At 41.9% G+C, this 22110-nt stretch overlaps 1 protein-coding gene across 1 annotated transcript in view; it reads right to left on the reverse strand.

Annotated features, from left to right (window-relative positions):
- LOC110988059 (sodium/potassium/calcium exchanger 4-like) overlaps positions 1-12217 on the reverse strand; it is a 52103-nt gene extending 39886 nt beyond the window's left edge. Inside the window, exon 1 of the mRNA XM_022251278.2 lies at positions 11607-12217. Within this exon, the coding sequence (XP_022106970.1) occupies positions 11607-11709 (103 nt within the window). The 5' untranslated portion in view covers positions 11710-12217. The remainder of the gene's footprint in view (positions 1-11606) is intronic.
- Between the last annotated feature and the right edge of the window lie 9893 nt (positions 12218-22110).

Consider the following 22110-nt stretch of genomic DNA (forward strand, 5'->3'; position numbering starts at 1 on the left):
AAGGGTGGTAATGAGAAAAAAAATAAATGCAAAAAATAAATGCAAATTTCTCTGTGTGCGATCAATATTGTGATTTAGTTACACCTGACCTGGCACGTTCTATTTGGCAGTTAGAAAAACCAAGGTAAACAAAATGAAGTCCATTGATTGTGCGCCGTGAAAGCCATGTTCGTGCCAGTTTATTTCTTTCTAGGCTAGTTCATACAGTGAATTATGGCGTATTGCCAAAGGCTTGAGAGCTGTGACAGAGATCATTACGTAGAATTTTAAGGGGAAAATGAACTCTTTCAGAGTTTTGAGATTGGCCCGAATGCACCTGTGTAGTAAACGAAGAGGTACGTGTAAGCCATGCAAATGACGCGAACCATTTTCATGCATATCTACGTTTAACACCAAATCTTTTGTTGGCAGCGTTTGATTAAAAGGGTATTGGGGCCAAAGTCAAATATCTTCACATACCTACATTTGTTTGCCTTGTTTGAGTGACAGTATAAATGGCCCCAAAACAACGACAGCACGAATTCCCCACATCTAGTGTGGGCTACGAATTAAATCGAGGCATAAAGTACAGATGAATTTTCCCTTGTATTCCTGTTTTTCGTCTGACGTGAAAGACACAAATGGGTAAGTAACATCTACATCTACGCTTGATATCAAAATCAATCACATCATTATATTCAACAGTTAAGCATTAAATCTGTCATATAATTTGAAAGAATTGGAAAAAAATAAAATTGTCCACCGTGTATTTTTTATTCCATATTTAAAAACAGTACTCCAAATTACAAACAGACCTCACAAAGAAGTTAAAACACTTTTTAATACCTTAAACGCATGCCCTAAACTTAACTCCATTCATCCAGGACTTGAACATGTCAAAGGGAGACAAACAGTCGCGTAGCCCTTCCCCGTTAGCAGAGTGGCGCGGTCTGGAAAAGCCCGTACCCAAACTGCAATGCAAATTTTCAGTTCCTATTAGAAAATGTCCCAAATAAGCTAAAACGCAGCATTCCAAACAACGCTCTTTACTTCGGGTCAAAAGACATTCAGCCTCCTCCCCCATTGATTTTTTTCCATAGCCGATGAGGTTCAGCGAATTCTTCCATTAACGCCACTACCCTCAATAAAAATATTCCCTGCCACGCTACTGCATGACGAGTAAAAGGCCGCGAGGTCCTTTCTGTGATGATTCCGTATCAACTTGAACACCTTTCGGTAAAGAACTGAGAAGAGGTGGATTACACCTGAATAGACTGGTTTCGTCGTTTAAATATCTGGATTAATTATAGAGTGACATAGACATGGCGAAACAAAGCTGGTTCGCTCTTGTCCCACCTTTATTGCAATAGTTTGCAAACAGTGTGTGATCAAAGTTTAATGTGTGGGATTCTCCTAACTGGCTACCCAGACGACTGGTCAAGTATTTCGCTAACTTGCGATCAAGTAGGGCCTACATCAACAATCGAGAAAATGCAGAACGGATGAAATGATTTTTTTAAATTTGTAATCTCAGATCAAATGAGTAAAATGTTTATATTTAAAGGAGGACGACGCCAACCATACATCCTGGATAATTGCGACTGTCTCCGCTACATCATTGGTTCATGCACACGGCCATGAGGATAATCCTCTTGCGCGGTCCGATGAGATATCCCGGATGCCACGGCTTCCCCGCTACATCTTTCTGTCTCCAACAACAGCCCCACAATCCCCCTAAGATGCCCTTTCTGTCGCCGTCATCGACCTCTTTTTCTGGATACATCGACGACTGACGGTGCTAAATCCACTTCCCCCGAGGCCTGCAAGAAACGTGTCCATCGTCGATATGAAGTAGGCAATCGACAGCAACCCCTATTAATAGCAGGTATGCTGTATAAAACTTTGAAGCACGCCTACTCTATCCAGGTATCGGTTGATTATGAAATGTGTCAATCTACAAACCTATGCTCAATACGACAAACTAGAAACACGGCATTCGTGTACTTTAATTATTCTTCCATTTCTTATAAAAAAATCTCAATATATAACTTGTTAACGCACTAGCTAAATATGTTTTGGGTAACACAAATCGCAATATCACATACACTAATATAAAAGAACCGAAAAATACGAAATGCCCTTACTACTATATTCGAATGTTGACTTCAACTAATAACCAGGTTATAGAGGTCTCCTTTGTAGTTACTGTCCACTGAGGTGTATAGGCTTAGCGTGGTAGTCATGTTGCAGGGCAATTCTTTTGCCCCACTGGGAAACCTCCTTTGTGCATACCCTGTAGAACAAAAGCACTTGCCTGCAAGATGGCAGCCACACAAACCCTCAATGGTACATCTTGATAACTCAAAGTAGGTTAAGTCGAGACTCTGTGCGCTCTATGCGCTCCCAACTGTAGCCCGCGACAGGCAGTTCAAAACTTTTTGGGTACGAGGACGGTTGGAGTAAGAAACGACAGGTGTCCGAGCTTGCTTATTCGCCTAGCCTCGCATTTGTATTCAGCATCTACAAAATGTGTTCACTCACAGTTACATTAACCCTGTTTTTATTTCCCCAACTGGCTCAAGGTATTTTTGTAGTTTTTCACCTTATTGTTTCATGCCATCTTCAAAAAACGAGTACACCTTGCCAATCATTTTCTGAAACGGGGACGGCTAGTGGTGTGTTGAATATGCTCGTGTACACTCATTAAAGCATTGGGAATTCCTTATACGGACCATGTGGAGATTTGCTTTCGCATTCCAATCAAGTCTTTTTCCCTCATATATCAGTGACATAGACGAATAGAGGACAATCCCAAGGCCGATGGCACGTCACTCAGGCACAGTCATCGGTTTTCATTATTAAGGTCTGAATTTGGATTTCAGACCGTGGATTCATTAAAGACACAGTTTATCAAGACATGGTTTTTGACGAGTTAACCTTATGTCCGTTCTGGTGTTGGTCGGGCAATTTCCGTGAAATGCAGGCTCGAAATTCATGTGAAGGTGAACACCAAAGCGGAGTGGTTGCAATGGCTGCGCGTTGTCTGAGATTGTGAGAGGCGATTGGATCTCGCAAAGTGAATTCTAACGCCATTTTCAGTGAATTGGGAAAAAAACACTCAAAACTGTATTAAAAGGGTAACACAATTTCTAGAAGTTCGCAGTTCATGAACATGTTTACATGTTTTATGTTAAACGGCTATACACAGTTTCGAAATCGTAGTTCTATGTAAATTGCATGGGGGGGGGCTGAGTTCTGTTTTAAATTGATGTATTTCTCAATTGAAACAATGATGAAAATGGTCATTACGAGAGTGAGAAATGTCGAGGGTTTTCTTTTCAAGGTCCTTAACTCGAAATTGGCCTAGGCGACTGCAACTCATTTGGTTTGCCTAGTCAAAAATTATGGCATGCGTTCTCAGTAGGTGTGACGGGGTGTCAGTTGAGGGTAGTGGCGTAATTTATCAAATAGTCATGTACATCGTTAAAAAACACATTGGCGTGATCAGTAGTGTAAAAATAAAATAAGCAGAGTTACTTGTCAAAAAGGGCAATTATAAAATGCGGACGTTTTTTACACTGGGGATGCGTACGCACCAGGCGCAGTCCATCCCCTGGGTACGGGCCAAAAACTACTGAAGACATATAAAATGAGCGGACGCTCTCGTGCAAAACAACGCAATTAGATCCCAGTAATGCTCTGCTTCAATTAGAAGACGCTGCGCTAGCGCAGCACAGACTGCCACGTGAATTACTTCGTTCCTTTCAGGTGCAAGAAATCAATATACGGAGGACCTGTTTGTTTCACAAAGATCTAGATATCAATCAGATCCTAACACTGGTTCGCACCATCCATTTACGCGAGTTTCGGTGTTCGTAAACCAACGACGGATCACTAATCGTGATCCAGGTCCGTGTGAAACAAACACGGCTGGGAACTATATGTTGTGATCAAAATACGTTGATGTATACACACATGGCGACATCAACGACTGATCAGCTAAACAACGTCTGCATGGTATATGATATTATAACACACGCTAAGAAATGCCTTTTCCTTATTCAAGTGGAGTTCAATCCCGGAGCAACTTGATTCAACCCTAGCTCTATGATGCAACCATCACTGGTCGACCAAACAGCATTCCTCCGCCAATTCAATCCGCGGGTGGCACCGCTTTTCTTGGCACATTTACTGACAGGCTGCACGTGGCGTAAGTGTGCCGCGATAACTTCCTGGCAAGGGGCAGTGGCACAAGGAATTTTAAAAGGTCGACAAATAACCCGATATCAAAATCATGTCCAACCACAGAGTAAGGACGCTCCAAGAACCAGTGACAATGGCACTTGGACCATTCAATAGTTATTTGAAACAGCTGCTGTGGAGGAAACAATTTGAGGGAAGAGACGAAGAAGAACTCCAACGAAATAGGTCATGACCCGATTCAGCATATTTCTCTTTTCTTTAAAGGAAATTACACTGCAGTGCAGTTTGGACCCCAGCAGTGATGCCAAATTCGGGAACTATGGATCAGTTTATTTTGAGAAACGAGTTTATTCTGGATTAGACGACTTAAGAAGGTGACAAAAGACTGTAAGAAGTACTGCAGGACATACTTCAAGGAATTCAGTGTTTTTAGTTGGAAAGAGTTCCACACACGGACATCACTTGAAACCCTATGCACAAACCATGAGACTAGTCAGAACAATTCTTGTTTTCAAAGTAAATGCTTTAATATTTCCCCAGCTAAAGCTGACTTTTCAAAACGTTATCATTTTCTGATGGCTTGTAAATCACTTCAAGGGCAAATAAGCAATGTCCATAAATGGAACTCTTACCATTTGGTAGTTTTTTAACAGCTTTTACAAAAAAGTGTCACGTCCAGAATTATTCGTGCCCTTACTTAGTAGTCAATGGTGGAGCCTTTGTGATCACAGTCCCAAACGGTTCTTCCCTTGGTAACAAGGTTTCTGCTGCGCATCTCCACTGGGATGTTGGCCTACTTCTCTTTTGTGTAGGTCTCAAGGTTTTTGAGGTTGGAAGGCTCCCTTAACGTCACTCAGGTCTCGAGTACCTTCCACAGATTCTTGATTGGGTTAAGGTCTGCACTTTAGCTGGGCCACTCCAAAACTTTTATATTGTTATCTGGGAACCATTTTGGCCAACATGACAGTGTTTTGCATTGTTGTCTGGTTGGAATGTCCAGTGCTGTCCAAGGCCAAGTTTGACGTTTTCCTCCAGGATCTTGATATACATGTACTGCTCCTGTTTCATGATGCCCTCCACTTTGACAAGGTTGCCAGGCCCACTGGCTGAAGAGCATCCCCGAAGCATTATGTTCCCACCACCATGCTTGACGGTTGGGACTGTGCTCCCTCGTATTGAACGCTTCGCCCTTCTCTCGCCTGAAATGAAAGCCACATCCCCATGCCCAAAGGCTCCATTTTTGTCTCATATGCCAACAGAATTGACAATCAAAAATTTAGAACTTTGTCGAGGTGAGTTTTTAAAAAAGTTATAGACCATTTTTTGTGGGCCTTGGTTGAATGAATAAACCTTTCCTTGGGCGGCGTCCATAGAGACCCCCCCCTAGTCTGCCTGAGTGTCTGCCTTGATGTTTTGGTCCCAGATTCACTCAGATTCTTCAGAATAGCCTTGGTAATGATTCACGGATTGCTGCTGGCTTCTGGCGATACTTTCATGCAAGACAAGGCGACACCTTTAGCTTCCAACCACGTCAGTTGAGGGTGTTTTTTTTACAGTGTGAACTGTTTCCAGTTCTTGACGATGCTCCACACTGTGGTCACGGGCACTTGAAAATAGCTTTGTAGCATTTACCTTCCTAAAAGCGCAACCGGAAGTCTTGACTGAGCTCTTTCAGCCGAGCCTTAGCAAACATTCTCCTGCTGACCATTAATTGATAACGATTGTATCAGCTCCCGTAAACTTGTAAGAAATGTTCCAGAACACAACAGATGTGGGATTTTTTTTGTAAAGGCTTTCAGAAGTGCACTAAACTGCTCTGTCACCAACAACAGTCTCAGTTAAGCCAGGTACACCATGAATAACTTTTACCAGGCATGAAGAATTAGAATCTTTAAATTTATCTCAGAACCACACATACTCAAGAAAGAGACTGATCCATGGTGTAACCGCAATCGTTTTACTCATGTAGTTCTTTCACCATGAAAACCTTCAAGTCTTATTTCTACTTTAATACTTATAATCTGGAACTTAATAAATGTGGGTTTGCACAAGCCAAGTAGAGGTCATCAAGTACAGCCAAAATTCTACCGGTCCAGATCAAATTCTTTAGAGAAATTAGATAACTACCAAAATTTTGGGCATGACTGTAACTATACAGGGGAGGGGTGCCATTGGTAATTTCAATCGAAGTTCCGTACCCTTGGGTACTCTTCATTTGAAAGAGCCCCCCTTCAAAATGTACGCTCGTCTCTCTCGTCAAATTTATCCCAATTACGCCACTGGATCGCAGTAGATTTTTTCTCAAAGGTAAAATAGATTCTCCTAGATCGGAACGTGATCGTCCAGCCAAAATAGCTGCTGTATTCAAAGGATATGTGCATGTCGTCAATCATGCGTTGACACAGTTTTAGACATGTCAGGAAAATGAACAGTAATCCTTGGCAACCAAATAATACTGTTACACCTCGGAACGAGTTAGTGCTATACAAATTATATCCAATCCATTTATTTATGTGCAGCAATCTTTGTAAGTAAACCTGTCAAACACTTTCCCCACAGATCAAGCATTTTCATGATTCTTGTGGATGAGTTTATTGCACACGTATAAGATTTGTTGTCATATCTTTTACATTGTTCCGTATGAAGGGATCTTTGTCACAGAAAATGTACTCAGGATTGGAGGTAGACATATATCAAACTCCCCATTGCTAAATCTGAATTTTTATGCAGCCTGTTAAAGCTACGTCATGTGCTACACAAGCAAAATCCAAATGAGAACCTGTCAAAAGAAATACGCAATACATGACATCTGGCTGGTATCCTGTTTTCTGCTGAGCAAATAGTTCATTTAACGCAGCAACCCCTGGTCTTTCATCTTCATTAGAGGGGAGGAGTTAAACCTCATCCCACACGACTACCTCCCGCAAATCCCTACAATCCACTACAGACCACGCGCTGTACCATTGCGTAATTGGATTAATAGCATAGCCTTTTATCTGATAAGTAAAACTGATGTGGAGGGCAAGACGATTTTAAGCAGTCACCCGGCAAACTAATATTTATAGAGTGCCGTCTTCGTCGGTTTCTTGTCTCCTACCATTTCCCCAATATATATATGAGTCTGTTAGCTCACAGTACCGGAATAGTGCATTAAACAATCGGTGTCGCCTATATATAATTTTTTTTTGCTTACTCGAAGAAGGAAGAAAACAAACTTCCAAATGCCCTGTGTGTCGGGCAGCCCAGCATTAACGATCAACAAGATGGATTGCTGGATTTACGGGAGTCCACAAAGCTAGCCCTGGGGTAGTAATTCTAATCGATTCTTGATTAAAAATCGGTGTGCCAATATTTGCTTTTCGGCGGGGGGATGCATATTGCAGATTACTGTCGGTGCACCAGCGTGGTGTCTTGATAATTTAATTTCTCATTCCATGCAAATATTGTAAAATGTCGAAGGGGAAAATTGGCAAACCTTAACCGCCAGAATACAAGAATCACTGTATAATGTTTGTGCACGGCAAACTAATCAAACATCTTAATAAACATAAAATCAAATTTATTCAATTCCGTTGTGTAGGCTTCAGAAATCTGACAAGATTTTGTTTTGGACTAAACTATTTTAACAGTCAGCTCCAAAGTTGTAAAATCGGTTTTCAACCGTATCATCGGGTACTGGCTGACAAATGATACACGAGATTTTTACGTCGTTTCACGATTGTTTTTGAACGTTTCACCAGGGGAATTTTGTGTCTCAATTATGCAACACCGCGAATGCCGAGATTGGGGCGATATTGAACGAGGCCATGCACGGAAGAACAGAATTTAGCTTGACTTGATCCATTCCAAGGTTATTCATCTTATTTCAAAATTCCCTCGTGACTGCTGCACAAATTTTGGATCCTACAGCATCCACGATTAATTACTGAGGAAAACAACGCTAGTGACAGTATCACGATTCCTGGCAAGAATCGGTATTCTGATCGGGAAATCGAGTGTCTGTTAAAAGACCGTAAATATTCGACCTTACATTTTAATTTTTCACTTTACACAAATGTGAGCTTTCCAATAAGACAGTGATTATAATTGAAAACTGAAATAGACCTACAAAAAGTCCCAGAACACAACTTCAGTTTCAAATTTGGCGCATGATTTTCTGTACGATTCCACGCAAAACACTTATTTTGGACAGTAATTTTGACGACCAAATAGAATGCAGTTGTTTTCTTCTTTGTTACAAGCGTGGGGAAAATGCATTACACAGATTTTTAAAGAGCAAGCACATACCCGGCCTTTGATGCACTGACCTAGGTCAGGGACCCTGAATGGCAATATTGTGACGTCTGCAATACAATACAGCGTGACGTCTGCAAAGCGAATGGCCAAATATTTGTACAAAACAAGAGCAAATGCGGTACAAGATCGTGAATGAAGCACCAAAGCATGGCAAGTCTTGGCAGAATGCTGTTTAGAACACTTTGCAACGTGAAAACATCGCTTTAACAAACAAGAAAATAATCGTATACGGTACAACGAATCAATGTTGTTCGCTGTTTCAGCGAGCTAGCCTGTTTTCAGCCAATCACAAGCTAAACCTGTGCGTTTCATGAATTCATTATGAACCTGAAACGTGTACCCTGTAAAGTTCAGCAATACCTTGCGTTGAAGGAAAGTGAAAAAATACTGACAAAACAGCAACCATTGCAAGCTGTTTTTTTTTAACACCACTGCAACAACTACAATTCCTTCAACGCTTACAGGCGGAGTATAGTGTCATAAATTTGGGCACGATATAACTCGATCATTCCCTGGCATATATGAGCGTTTCCATATCTTTAAACTGCCACTAAAGGCATTTTATACGGGACTTTCTTGACTCTTCAATTAAAATCACATGCTGTCCACGAAGAAACCCAATTCCCTGGCTGAACTTTTCAAGGGGCATCTTGTCCGTGTGCATACTGCACGAACAGTTCTACCTCACACAATCCAGCATTACCGCTGCATTGAGTTTAAAGCATCCACGAGGGTTGTATAAAATTTGTGCAGTTAGCGGTTAACCGGGACAAGTAAGTGAAAGAGTTGACAAATACATGTACAATGTACAGCAAGCCGACCAGGGAGTATTGAAACACCATCAGCCCATCTCTATTCAACACCAGGGACGGCCCTCAACCAAGCTATTATCGTTGTTTACAAAGCGAACTAAACGCGAATCTTATCGTCCACCACAGGGTAGTCGATTGCCCTACTCTAACTCACCTTGTCAAATAGGAATTCCTTTGTCGTGGGGTCGATAGTATTTCGTTGCGTTATATAATAAAATGGACGGAAGCCAAGTCAAAGTTTTTCCTTGAGGGTAGGCCTATGCACAACTTTTAACACAGGTTTTTAGCGATTTAACACTGAACATTCCAGAACCCCCCCCCCAGCAACTTACGTTGCTGCCAGCGACAGATATGGCTCTGTACGATAGCTGAAACCCCAATGTCAGTACCACCATTTGTGGGGGCCACTGCACAGCCAGTGATAGCGTTACCAGGGTCATAATTCTTCTACGTGGTTATAAGTATAAAGTTGATCAAAGAAATTTACTGTACAGGGTTGGGATTTGAACCATCGTCCTACCACTTCCCAAACAACAGAACGGCGCTCTATCAACTGAGTGACCCCTCCCCCCGTCGGTGGTTCCTTCCCGTCGCCAACTTACTTTTCACACTTGCAGCTGGCTACTGAATTTAACTCGGCGCAGAGCTTACTGCCAAGTGATTAAAACTATTTACAAGAATTACTTTTGTCTTTGTTAACGGCTTTGCTTCCTTATCTTATAAACTTTTGAGCAGTTTATCTGGGTGCAAAGAATGGAAGTTATGTCACAGGCCCAAGACGGTTCTATTAACTTTAAAAGGGCAGAAGGCATTTAACTATCAAGCAACGTTCAAGATATCGCACTATCTTGCTTCTTTCTCACTGTATTTTCGTCTTCTGCAGCTTGTAATTGCTAAAAATAACAACTCTCCTAAGTAAAACCACAACGTCAAAGGACCGCGACAAATAGGCCTCTACAGGGAATCAACTGGTAAACAAAACTGTTTGGCGTATACGAGTTGAAAGGATTGGTGCTTTGTAAACGACAGAGAGGTACATGCACAAAGGTACGGAGATACAATAGAATCATCGATAACTGTACACATTCGATCAAGCTGCGAGATCTATCAGCTGTGTCCCACTTAACTACAACCAGTCAGACTTTCAACAAACTTTGTTTATGGTTTACGTGAAACCTGTGCCCTCAGATGGCCGACGATTTTCTTCCCGGTTACATGAACATCTGACTGGTGGTGCCTGTCTCGAACCTAAAAGTCGACCGATCAGATGCCTTCCAAGATTTGCGTATCGATTCGATGACAGAGCTCTATCGTTAAGCTTGCGCTATTTCAATCGCCATTTCATGTTTTAGAGGTAAGCTGATACCAAACCGTCAATAGTACGCTGCTAATTATTCATTTATACGATCCCGTTTACTGAAGTGCTATTTTAGTCGTTTACGTCACCATGCATACATGCAAACTCAATGACAAATGTCACTTCTTCACCTGATCACTACCATTATTGTACACTTCAGGCACTGCGTGTCATTGCTTCGCACCAGACAATATTGTGAGTTAATCTTTCCCCAGCGCCTCAGACAGATAATTCCCCGTTTCCTAGGACGCTGAACGAAAATGCCAGGCTGATTGAATTTCAGTGCGATGGTTGTCTTCAGCAAGCTCTAATTTAAGCCAATCAACCCCCCCCCCGGAAAAAAACTGCAGGTGACCAAAAAAATTGACTGGAAGAAAACATCTCCAGCCTTCACAAATAACCCTACAGTGCTCTCAAGTATTTTTCATCTTAATAATAAATAAGTCTAAATTTTAGATTATTTATTTTAAAAGAAATCATTTTGTATTTGTAGGTAAAGAGTTCTATGCACGAACATTACTCATTTTTCTCCTGCAGTAGCTTATTATCCATCAGAAAGTGTCACGTCCTAAAAAGTCAAACTGAGCTGGCAAAGTGTCCTTTACTTCGAAACCTTTATCCCGCCTGGAATTTTTCAGACTATGCAATTTCACAGGGTTTGCGCAACTCATAACACTTTATGCACCGGCAACTGTCGAAGAAAATTCATTTTCAAAGAAAACCATTGCAGTGACAGGTGAATACAATTTCTGAAATTTATCATGCCAAACACTATAATACTGCAGCCTACCTACAGGCCAAGTACAGAGTTACTCCATCTGCCCGTGGTTAGAACGACACCTGGGGTCGCAATCGCATCTCACTGGCATGACAGAACCTAATCTACAAGTACATGTACAGGTGACAACGTACAGTGCAACTTCAGAATGGGTGGTATCACCATGGTGTTACCAACTCACCTTTTATGTTATTTCCCAATCTAGTCACCAAAGTCGAGATGAAGAATATGACGCCTAGAAATACCAGCCTTCTGCCCATAAACAATCCCCGAGTGCGCCTCATAATCTCTTGACACACGCTGTGTGTATAGCCGACCACCACTGAAAGACCGAGAGCTAGAAATCACAGCAGCGCAGACTCTATTTGTTTATGGGTAATCCCGAGCTTTGTCACCGCCGCAGCGAGCAGCAATGACCCGGTGATTCCAACACCACCGAATGGACCGTAGCGTCCAACGCTTTCCTCTTCTCGGATCACCCACGATGGAACCTACAGAGCGTCTGTTGACACAACCGGTTCAGATTTTCCATAATCCAACTCAGATGTGCTTTCTCGATCAATTCGTCAGTGAGAAATGAGCAGGATATTTGTCCAGTGTTTGGAAATGTAGAGCGTCTGGTCCAGCCACTTTCATGCACAGGGCACACACCTCGCGCACACAGCACGACGTTTGACGTTTCGCACCCAGCTTTTTTTTTATTTTTTATTTTATACACAATGCAAGTGTACAATGTTCGTTACAAGAGAAATCCCCACGTGAGTGTCCGGGCACTTGGCATACGATATGGTACAGGGTGCATGTACATGTATGCACTATCCCATGATATGCGCGCTATGCGAGTCAGCTGCGTTGAGGAAAAAAAATCCCTCAGCCAATTGAATGACCGGAATCGGTTTCCCATGGTGACGTGAGCCCTGGGAAGTGACGTCAATGGGATGGAGAGAAACGAAAAGCCGCCACACTCGGCTGAACTTTTAGGCCGACAATCCGAAGCGTAAACCGAGTGTGAAAATAATAACTCGAGGGTCGCGCAAAGATCAGATTGTGTATCTCAGAGTCAACAAAAAACGGCGAGTAAAAATGTCTCGCGTGTATGTCCCCACGGTTACACTACCAAAAGACTTCCCGATGCCACAACTACAGTTTTTGCTTTGTATAATCATTAATAGGCCACTACATATCGGGGTCTGACTGGTTATGGAAGCAGAGCATGCACCAAAAAAAATTAATTAAGAATAAAAGGTTTGCGCAAAGTATTGAATGGTCAAAGAATTCGACAAGGACGGTGGCCCTATAAATTAATCAATATGAGCTACGCAGCGCGAAGGATCTTTTCTATGAGTCAAGATTTGGGCCGTTTTCCAATACTCAACTTCGGCTCCGTCTCAGGCTTCAACTGTTTTTTAACTAGCTGACGTTGAAGCTGTAAGCGCAGTAATTAGTTTAATGGTGCCACAAAACATCAAATAAGATGCAAGGGAGCCAGAAATTACAGTAATCCAATTTAATTTAAACCCTTCAGGCCCACAATCGGGGATTGGTTTTGGCAACGAAGCCTAAGACGGAGCCCAAGTCGAGTATTGGAAAAGGGCCTTGGCCAAGATCCACTATAGAGCGTCGCATGGTGACACAAACATTATGTACCCTATAATGTGAAACTTATAATGTGCATGAGATTGTTGGTCAAGCAATTTTGACCTGGATTTTTACAGTGAACAACTGTGGATGTGCTTGTATAGCAGATTATTACTGGTATTCTTGAGAACCAAAGTCTGCGGGAAACGAGTCACAGGTTTAAAATATATGGGAAAAAGCATCGTGTGACAGTTTGCGATATGGCCGGCAAATTATCCACTCATCTGATGGAAGCCACTTATTTCCGTACTCACCAACTCCATGAAATCCAGGGCTCCTCGAAGACCGGAAAACACGTGCCAACGCTATTTAAAGTATGTCCTTTGCCTCCCTTCCGCTATACAAAAATGTTTTGTAATAAATAGTAGAAGCTTTCATAAATTTGTCCAGTATTGTATGCTCCCTACAGAAAGTTAACAATGAATTTCTCATTTGTAACCCCAAGTTAATGTGCACTTTTCCAAAGCAGTCTACGTGTAATCACCAAAAAAGGTGGCAGAGGTAAACGGTATATACCAATAGTAAATAAATAATGAATGTTTATGAGTACAGTGGTAAGAATAATTTCATGAGGTGACAGATGAAATGATCCATTCCACTGGGCTTCGCCTCGTGGAAGCGATCAGTTCATCACCGTATGAAATTTTTCTTAGTCAGTGCACGAATGTGAAATATTCATTGTTTGATTTATACAATACCTGCATAAATCTTCTTCTGTTCGGAGAGCAAATAGTCTATGGTCGAGTTTGGGCGGTCTGTTCTCGTGTGTTCACGAACAGCTCGATTTGTTGTTCGTGGGTCGGCCGCTCTAACGCTGGGAACAACTTGAAACAACCGGTTATCGCTGGTGGTTAGTGGCAAGCCACATGCAACATGGCGGCGTCTATGTACGTTCTTCGAGGGTTAATGTTTGGATAACTTGGCTGAATTCTGTTTTGTTTTAAAAAGAACCTTCATTACTGTGTCATGGAAAATTATTAATGTTATTTTAAAAAAAAATTCCCACTGTGTCTCCGGCTTTGTAAACCACCTCACTATTTTTGCGACTGTTAACAAATCACAATCCCAAGAGTTTTCCGCGTGTTCCTGTAAAACCCCGACGAGGAGGTGATGTGTGATTCTGTTCGGGGAACAGTGTTCTTGGGTCGTGTTCCCGCCGTTCCATCGAGAGTATAAGAGAGCCGTGTCTAGAACAGGCCGCCCGAACTTGACCTATAGGTCTAACTCGCCTATTAACATCCGTCAGTTTACGAAACAGATTCGTATCCGAAGTTCTACGCCCTGGTATAGTACCGTGCAATGTTCGACCGTAGTTTGAGGAATGGGGGGCAGGAATCAATCAGGTGAAATGAAGATCTATCCAACAGGTCCCATTGAATAGAAAGAATAATTCGACGACGTGATCAACGATCCACCAATCAGCTGACGGGGATTTATGCAAGTATTGAACAAAACGTGTTATTATAATAAGAAAGCGCTTGTTGCACACTAACAAATATATGCATGTATTACTTGATCAACAATCATTGTGAAAAGCAAGGTATGCAAATTATTTATTCTGTCGGTTTTCCCCCGTGGTTATACATACTCTCTGTCTGAAACTCATAAGGGAGCAGTTTCCATTTAAGTCAGCCATAGAGCCCGGCTTATCAATCAGGAGAGGGTCGGATATCTTGCTTTTACAGAAAGGATGTGCAGGACCCCTTTAATGGCTTCTACATGTCGATGCGGTGCACTTGGTAATTAGTTTCGAATGTTAACGGATAAGTGGTAGAGAGGTTTCACCTTGAATCGACAAAAATAGCTCATAAAATGATCACAGTATGATCACTTTGACCTCGTAAAATTTAATCCGTGAAAACAGACCTTTTTTCTGACAGAGAAAAAATCCAATTTATAAAAAGAAAATCAGAAAAATAATTCTAGAAAAGTGTGTACTTGATTTTGGGTTTTCCGGTTTGTCCATTAAAGACTCGTCAGCCTATGTAATATGCTCTTTTCCAGACCACATGAAGTACTTCCAGTATCACTAAAGACCTTTTTCGCCCACGTGACTGAATTGCGCTAAATGCAAATAATACCACCATGTGTGGACCGCTTTGGCCATGGTGATCGCCTATATTCCTAGGGGCAGCTTCAACCACGTGCAAACGCACGTGCGAAGCTGCACGTTTGACTAGTTTATAGGTAGATTACCATCACAACACTTTGCACTCACTACGACCATCACAACACATCATAGGTCCAGCACGATCGTTACATAGCAGGGAAAAGGTACAGGTCTATACCGTCAGTGTGACGGATGTGTCAAATAAGATGTGTTGGGGAAACCCCTATCGCCAGTCCTGCGCGTTGGAATGGTACACGTGGCAAGCGGAGGTATGCATTTACTACACGCATCCGTTGCATATGAAATCCTCATAACTTACAAGGGTGGTGTCTGGCCTGGGGCAATTGTTAAGATTCAGTTATTCTTGCGAAACTAGATTTCAACTGCATATTCAAACTGAGCACATTTGGCTGGACTGAAATACTGGGGTTGTCTGCCCCAAATCCTGAGCATATAATTACTGAAACATTTTGGGTTTTACCCCAGTTCTTGTCTTGACCGTAAAATTGTTTTAAGAGTGTACTGCTGTTTTACTTCCCGTCCATTTTCGCACGGGAATTGTTCTAAAAGTTTGTTCTGACTACCTGTGCATATAATGGTGAGGCGGACCGCAACCTACAGCAACTCGATTCAATGTCAAAATCGATCGTGGTTCTCTTCAGATTCGAATCTGCTGACCAACCATGGTGAGCTCAGTGTTCAAATGGTTGAGACTTAAACACTTGTACAGAGGAGGACCGTTAGCTCAAACCTGCTTGGCATCATTCGCAGTAGTGTTTTGTACAGCGGCCAGGGCCCAGCCATGGTAAAAAAATAACCAGCAATGGGTAAAGCCTGAATGCTAACATGTACCCATTGGGGTATCTAAGGGAAGGGGCTGAGAGTACTCCACCTCCGATGGATTTTTAATTAAAACAATATTTCATTTCATTTGTTTTTTAGTTTTTTTTCAACTGAGATTACTTCATTTAGGTGAGTAGGAAGAAACTAATCGGTATATTTATTTATCAAATAAGGCTATATTTTTTTCTCCGGCATTATTATGTTGAATTTGCTTTTGAATTTGCCCCCCCACACACACCAAAAGCTGGATACGCCACTGAATGTACCCTACGGTATTTGACAAAAAAACATTCTATTGTAGTCAACCAGAGAAGTGCTCAATTTGAGTACTATAACCGGGTGAAGAATTGCTCTCTGCAAATCAGGACTTGGTAATAGTTCACAACATATACATATCACTGACAATGTGTTAATGATCAAGCCGGGAGATACTGATGTTTAGCGTGTGGTCCATGCCTTGCGGTACCACTCACGAGAATGGTTACTTTAGAGTGACAATCCTGCGGCTGGATTCGAGAGAGCGCGCATAGGGTAATTTTCATGTTTCCCGAACTAACTATTCGAGGAATTAGGAGTTTCTTATTTTACACGGTGACCTGCAGGAATTTTCGACACATTTCCCCATCAAACGATGCACTATCTATCCAAAACTAAAATTGGAAATAATGGGCATGTTTGGCGACCCGAACAATGAATTTGTTTCAGCTTTGAGCGTTTTTTTTGGGGGGGGGATAAGCCGACAATTTTTGTCGCCCCCTCAATGAGTGAATATTACATTTCAAAATATACACGCAGCGAATGAAAGCAATACTTTAGAACGTATGTGAAAAGAGAGAGCAGCACTGATGAGACACATGCTAGATATTGAGTGAAATGATGTTCATCAACAGTGTGGTCTGCTTTCTTGCTTTGCCTCTGTCAGATGACGTAACCGTGTGAGGCGGCCATTGAAAATGAACAAAGCCAGAAAACCTGAGAGAAAATGATCATCAAAGTTACACCCCTGTACATTCTTTATGGCCTGCTCACACTTCTTGCCGCCAAGGCCATTTGTGCGCATGCTTGCATAATTATGAAGTTATTAGTGAAAAGGTCTATTATGAAGGAAAACCGGAATCGCTAAGCACTGAAGGCAGCTTACTGCCCGCGTCGTCCTCCGCACGAATACAAGTAGAACTGAATCATCTTACCAACGATTCTATCTAATCAGAACTCGAGAAAAAAAATAGGGGTCACTATGCTACGAGTGAAGCAGTTAATTCACATGTATGGCTTTAACCGCTTCCACCTCTGAAAGAAAAACGGCTCTACTCGATAACGAGCCCGGGGAATGAATGATTTGCGAGCCATCAGATCTAGGTATACGCAGGAATGACGTCCGTGTTTAGGCGGCTCCCGAAAAACCGTTGTTGGGTATTACTGTCAACGAACAAAAAAAATCTCTCTCAGACGGAGGCTTCACTCTGTACCTTTACCGGTGGGGGCATTTGTCGATCTATACATCTGTGATGTGATACACCCATATACGAAAACACATCACATAACCACCTGCGGTTGTCTTTTCATCCATGATGTGATATATGATTTAACAACGCCGATGTACCAACACTCACGAAACAGATTGATAAATAAACCAAGACCTTACCTCTGTCGATGGCTTCTACAAATGTCACGCCACAAGGTTTTCCGCTGTTTTGAATATAAAAATATAAGAATCGTGTCGAGGGAAGATGATGGACGAGAACTAGAAAGTGCTCGGGTATAGAATATTTTCCATACCGACCTGGTGTATCTTTCAAGATATTTCTTCTCTGTATGCTTCCATATATCAGTGAACTCGAAGAGAACATCACACACAAAAGAGAGAAGTAGGTCAAGGGCGGATACAGAGGAGGGGCGGGTAACGAGGGCCACGCCCCCATAAAAAGTAAGGTAAAGTTATTTTTAAGTTGTAATGGAAAACTAATGACAGAAAGGCGATTGTTTGGAACTATAAAGTTCCTTCTCCTTCCAAACACGTGTACAAAGCCCCTAAATTTAACGTTACCCCGTGGACAGCCTAGGTTATAGGCCTACGTTTCTGCTCGGCAAGAAAAAAATTTGCTCCCGAAAAACTGGTTCGGGGTCCGCCCCAAAAAGGGTACATTTACAAGCCTAAACGTTAAAATTCATCCAATATCTTGGACATGTGAAAAGGACGTGGACAATTCTTTTGCAACATTAAACATAAGCATTAATTACGGCAACTTGCATTCAACATGCAATTATTCCTACTGTCTGTGAGTGTGAGGGGAATGCTGTCTTTTTCGTGTTAGCTGTCCTAACATTATATAATCATGTATCCAGGGTGTTGCTTGCTAGCTGGTAGTGTTTTAGCCCCATTTAGGTTAAAGTTACCCATTACTATGCAGACACTAATAAGATAATATTCGGTGACTCAAAATTCACTGCTTATGACGTATTTTCAACAAGCTGGCGTTGCATTTGTGATTTACTGTCACCGTTCCGATTATGCATTTATTCTCTTTACCTTGTTCCAATTTCGCTTTCCTTCAGCACACGTCTCATTTTTTGCTGTGAAATTCTACAGCCCGTTAGATTCGGCTGCTCTGAATTCCCCTTGGCCATGCTACTGCCTGAGAGATCTTCTCCATGCATGCTTGAACACCTACTGTCTAGCGAGGCTTCAACTTGAGACGGGTGCTCTAATGCAGTTTGATCTGCCTGGGACTGTTAAAGTTTGATTTTTTTTTCACCACTATCTAATCGTACGGACGCCCTGGCAAAGGGGACAAAATTTGGAACGCTCCAGACTGAACAGGCCTAACTTGCACGATGCCGCATTATAATTTGATAATTGGCAACTATTAATTTACACACATCTCCTGCTTCCAAACGTTTCTGTCTTGTGGAAGAAGCCACAACAACTTCCACTCGGGACAACTGTGACTAGGGCCTACTTCCATTACCTGACCACTGACTCTCAAATTTTCATTAAAAAACCACTGCAATTATTTATAGATCTTTCGACAAAATGAGATCAAAGTGCCCGTGGAGAGCGAGAACATAGCTCCCGCTATGATCTGTTGACACAATGATGTAATTTATATTCATGGCTTGATACCACGGCATTAGAGATTGTCTAGAGATTGAAGTCATTGACCATGACCTTATCGGCCCCAAGCTGGACCAAAAGAGGGCACAATTTTCTTGGGGATACTGTGCATCGCTGGTTCACAAACAACTATGAAACGCAAGCGTTGCAGTCGCATCGCTACCAACAAATGAACACTCCCAATCCAAATGGCTCTTTAAGTTTTCAACCGCATGACCGTATCGACATGACCGATAAGGCCGGGGGCGATTCTGCTCATGGCGGTACATTTGGTCTAAATAAACTGCCGTTCGAAAACAGCGCAGAGTGCTATAAAAACCCTTGACACAAAAAGGGAAGCTTATGTCTTCAATACATGGCGGCGCTGTGTTACTCTCACCGATTTTTTTGTTTTGACTTGAAACCAAAGACATGCAATAACCATGCCATGCGCAACCTCGCATGCATGGGCAAGCATGTGTACCAGATATTCCCACGGACGTATATGAAAAACCTGGACTTGCAACGCCTTTGTATGAAAAAGAAGCCAACCAGCGGCCATTTTACCGAGCCGAATACAAAGGCGTGGGTTGGCTCCCTACTATTGACGTCAGGAAGAACAAAGGCGGGCGTTGCCAGGAAAGCTTTGTATTCGGCTCGGTAAAATGGCCGCGAGTGGATTCAATGACTCTATAAGCTGATTAAGGGCATTGCGAGTCCAGATTTTATTATACACGTCTGTGGATATTCCACTAAGGATGAAGTTCCGTTGCTCCACTGTTATTCTGGAACTAAGAGGATTCGGGCTGCCATTGCTGAGTAAGATTTGAGTGTAAGAGTTGCTCCTGTCAGCTTATTTCCAATACTGACTTGTAGCCTTGGATGTCATACAAAAAAGTCTGGACTAGCAATACTTTTTTATTGCCTGAAGCCACTCGCAGCCATGTTATCAGGCCGAATAGACAAATGATTGTTGGATCGCATGCCATTGTATATGGAGCGTCAAAAGTGGACAACCCCATTTTCTCATTTTCTGCTTGTAGATTTTCGGGATTTTGGACTTTGCCTAAAGTATTTTTTAAAAACGCAATTTTCCATTAGGAGAAATTTGGATTTTACTTTAACAACTCTCGTAGTGCGTCAAAAACGGACAACTGAAAACTTCAAATTTCCACAGGCAAAATTACTGTCATGCTCCAAAGGTGGACAACCCCATTTTCTCATTTTTTGGTATTAGATTTTAGGGTTTGGGGAATTTGCGTAAACCATTTTCAAAAACTCAATTTTCTGGTAGCAAAAATTGGGATTTTACTGTAAGAAGTCTACGCAGCGCGTCAAAAAAAGGACAACTAAATTCTTCCAACTTCCACTAGCAAATTTTATTTGATGCTCCCAAAGAGGACAACCCCTTTTTCTCATTTTCTGCCAGAAGATTTGCGGGTTTTTTGAAGTTGCACCATCCCTTTTCAGAAAACCCAATTTTCTGCTAGCAGAAATTTGGATTTTACTTTGACGACTGCAAGGTGGTCCAAAAGTGGACAAGTTAAGAACTGGAAGGACACTTTTCTCCCCATGTTGAAACGGAACGGTCTTGGGAAGATTGGCATCACCCGACCCTGAAAAAAAATGATGTCGACGAAAGTTGCGAAGTGGCTGCCAGAGTGATGGTCTTTTGTAGTAGTACTGTAGACGTGCGGAGCCGTCTGTTGACGGGCATCAGGCGTCATTTGGACATTCCCTTGCCGCTTTTTCATGCAACTTGTATTTCCATCTAGCCGATTTTGTGAAAAAGATCAGACCTTCTTCACGTCAAGGATATGAATTTTCTGGGATTTATCGGAGGGGAGTATTATTTTAAAGGAAATTATTGAAAATAAGATGTCAAGGATTGACGAAAATTATGAACTGAGTATAGTGGCAGTTACTCGGAGTGCCAAAAGTGGAACAACCAATTTTTTTTTATATATTCAGATATAAGATTTGTTACACAATCCACCATCCATGCATTTCACAGTACACGTATCTCATGACTGCTCCGGGACGTCACTTGAAACTTTGTGTTTTCATTGCATTAATATCTCTTCACATTGTCACTTTGAATCATTTGTCTTCATATTAATGACCCAGGCCTCCACTATAAATGCCCACTTGTACTGATAACTTGAACAAATATTTGTATGATAAATATTAAATTAACTTGATGTCATATCATTGACCGACTGGTGTACTGACTGAAAGATTTATTTTCGTCATGGTTATCCGTTTTTGTGATTGGAATTATTGGCTGAATACGTGTTTTGGAATTTGTGGGGTGTCAACATCAGTTCAGCAAGTTCAAAATGTATTTTAATTTTTCCCATTTTAACTTTCTCTATTTTTCCCCTTTTTGAAACTCGTGGTTCACTTGATTTAACAGCACTTAGCTTCTTCTCTCAACACGACGTTTTGCAATTCAGACCTTTTTTCATTCCACAACAAATTCAAGTATACTACTGGACAAAGACAAAATGGTTTGTTACAGCTAGCATCGTTTAGGGGACATATATCGTCATGTGCTCAGTTATTTAAAACGGAAATGTCCGACGGGAAGCCGCCACCATCTTTCTAATTGCACGGGTGCTGAGGAGTTTGCTGTACCAAAGAGGACTGTCAGGCTTTCGGCGGGCGGTTTCTATAAGTCGCTCAATAGGAATCATCCACATTTTTTTTCCAAGCGGTAACGCCATCCGTCAGACCACTGACCCTCTACCGTTAATTTTGGATGCCCATCTTCCCAAGACCGTTCCATTCTGAGCGTAGGGAGCGCAGCGGTCGTTTCAGTTTTCAACTTGTCCACTTTTGGACCACCCCACCGTCGGCAAAGTAAAATCCAGATTTCTGCTAGCAGAAAATTGGGTTATATGACAAGGGTTGGTGTAACTTTTAAAAAAATGAACATCTAAGAAAACCTCTGCGAAAAGGAGAAAATGGGGTTTTCCTCTTCGGGAGCATCAAATAAAA

The sequence above is a fragment of the Acanthaster planci genome, linkage group LG01 (assembly GCF_054643075.1).
Source record: "Acanthaster planci isolate LZ-2023a linkage group LG01, COTS_SCS, whole genome shotgun sequence".
In the NCBI taxonomy this organism is placed as follows: Eukaryota; Metazoa; Echinodermata; class Asteroidea; order Valvatida; family Acanthasteridae; genus Acanthaster; species Acanthaster planci.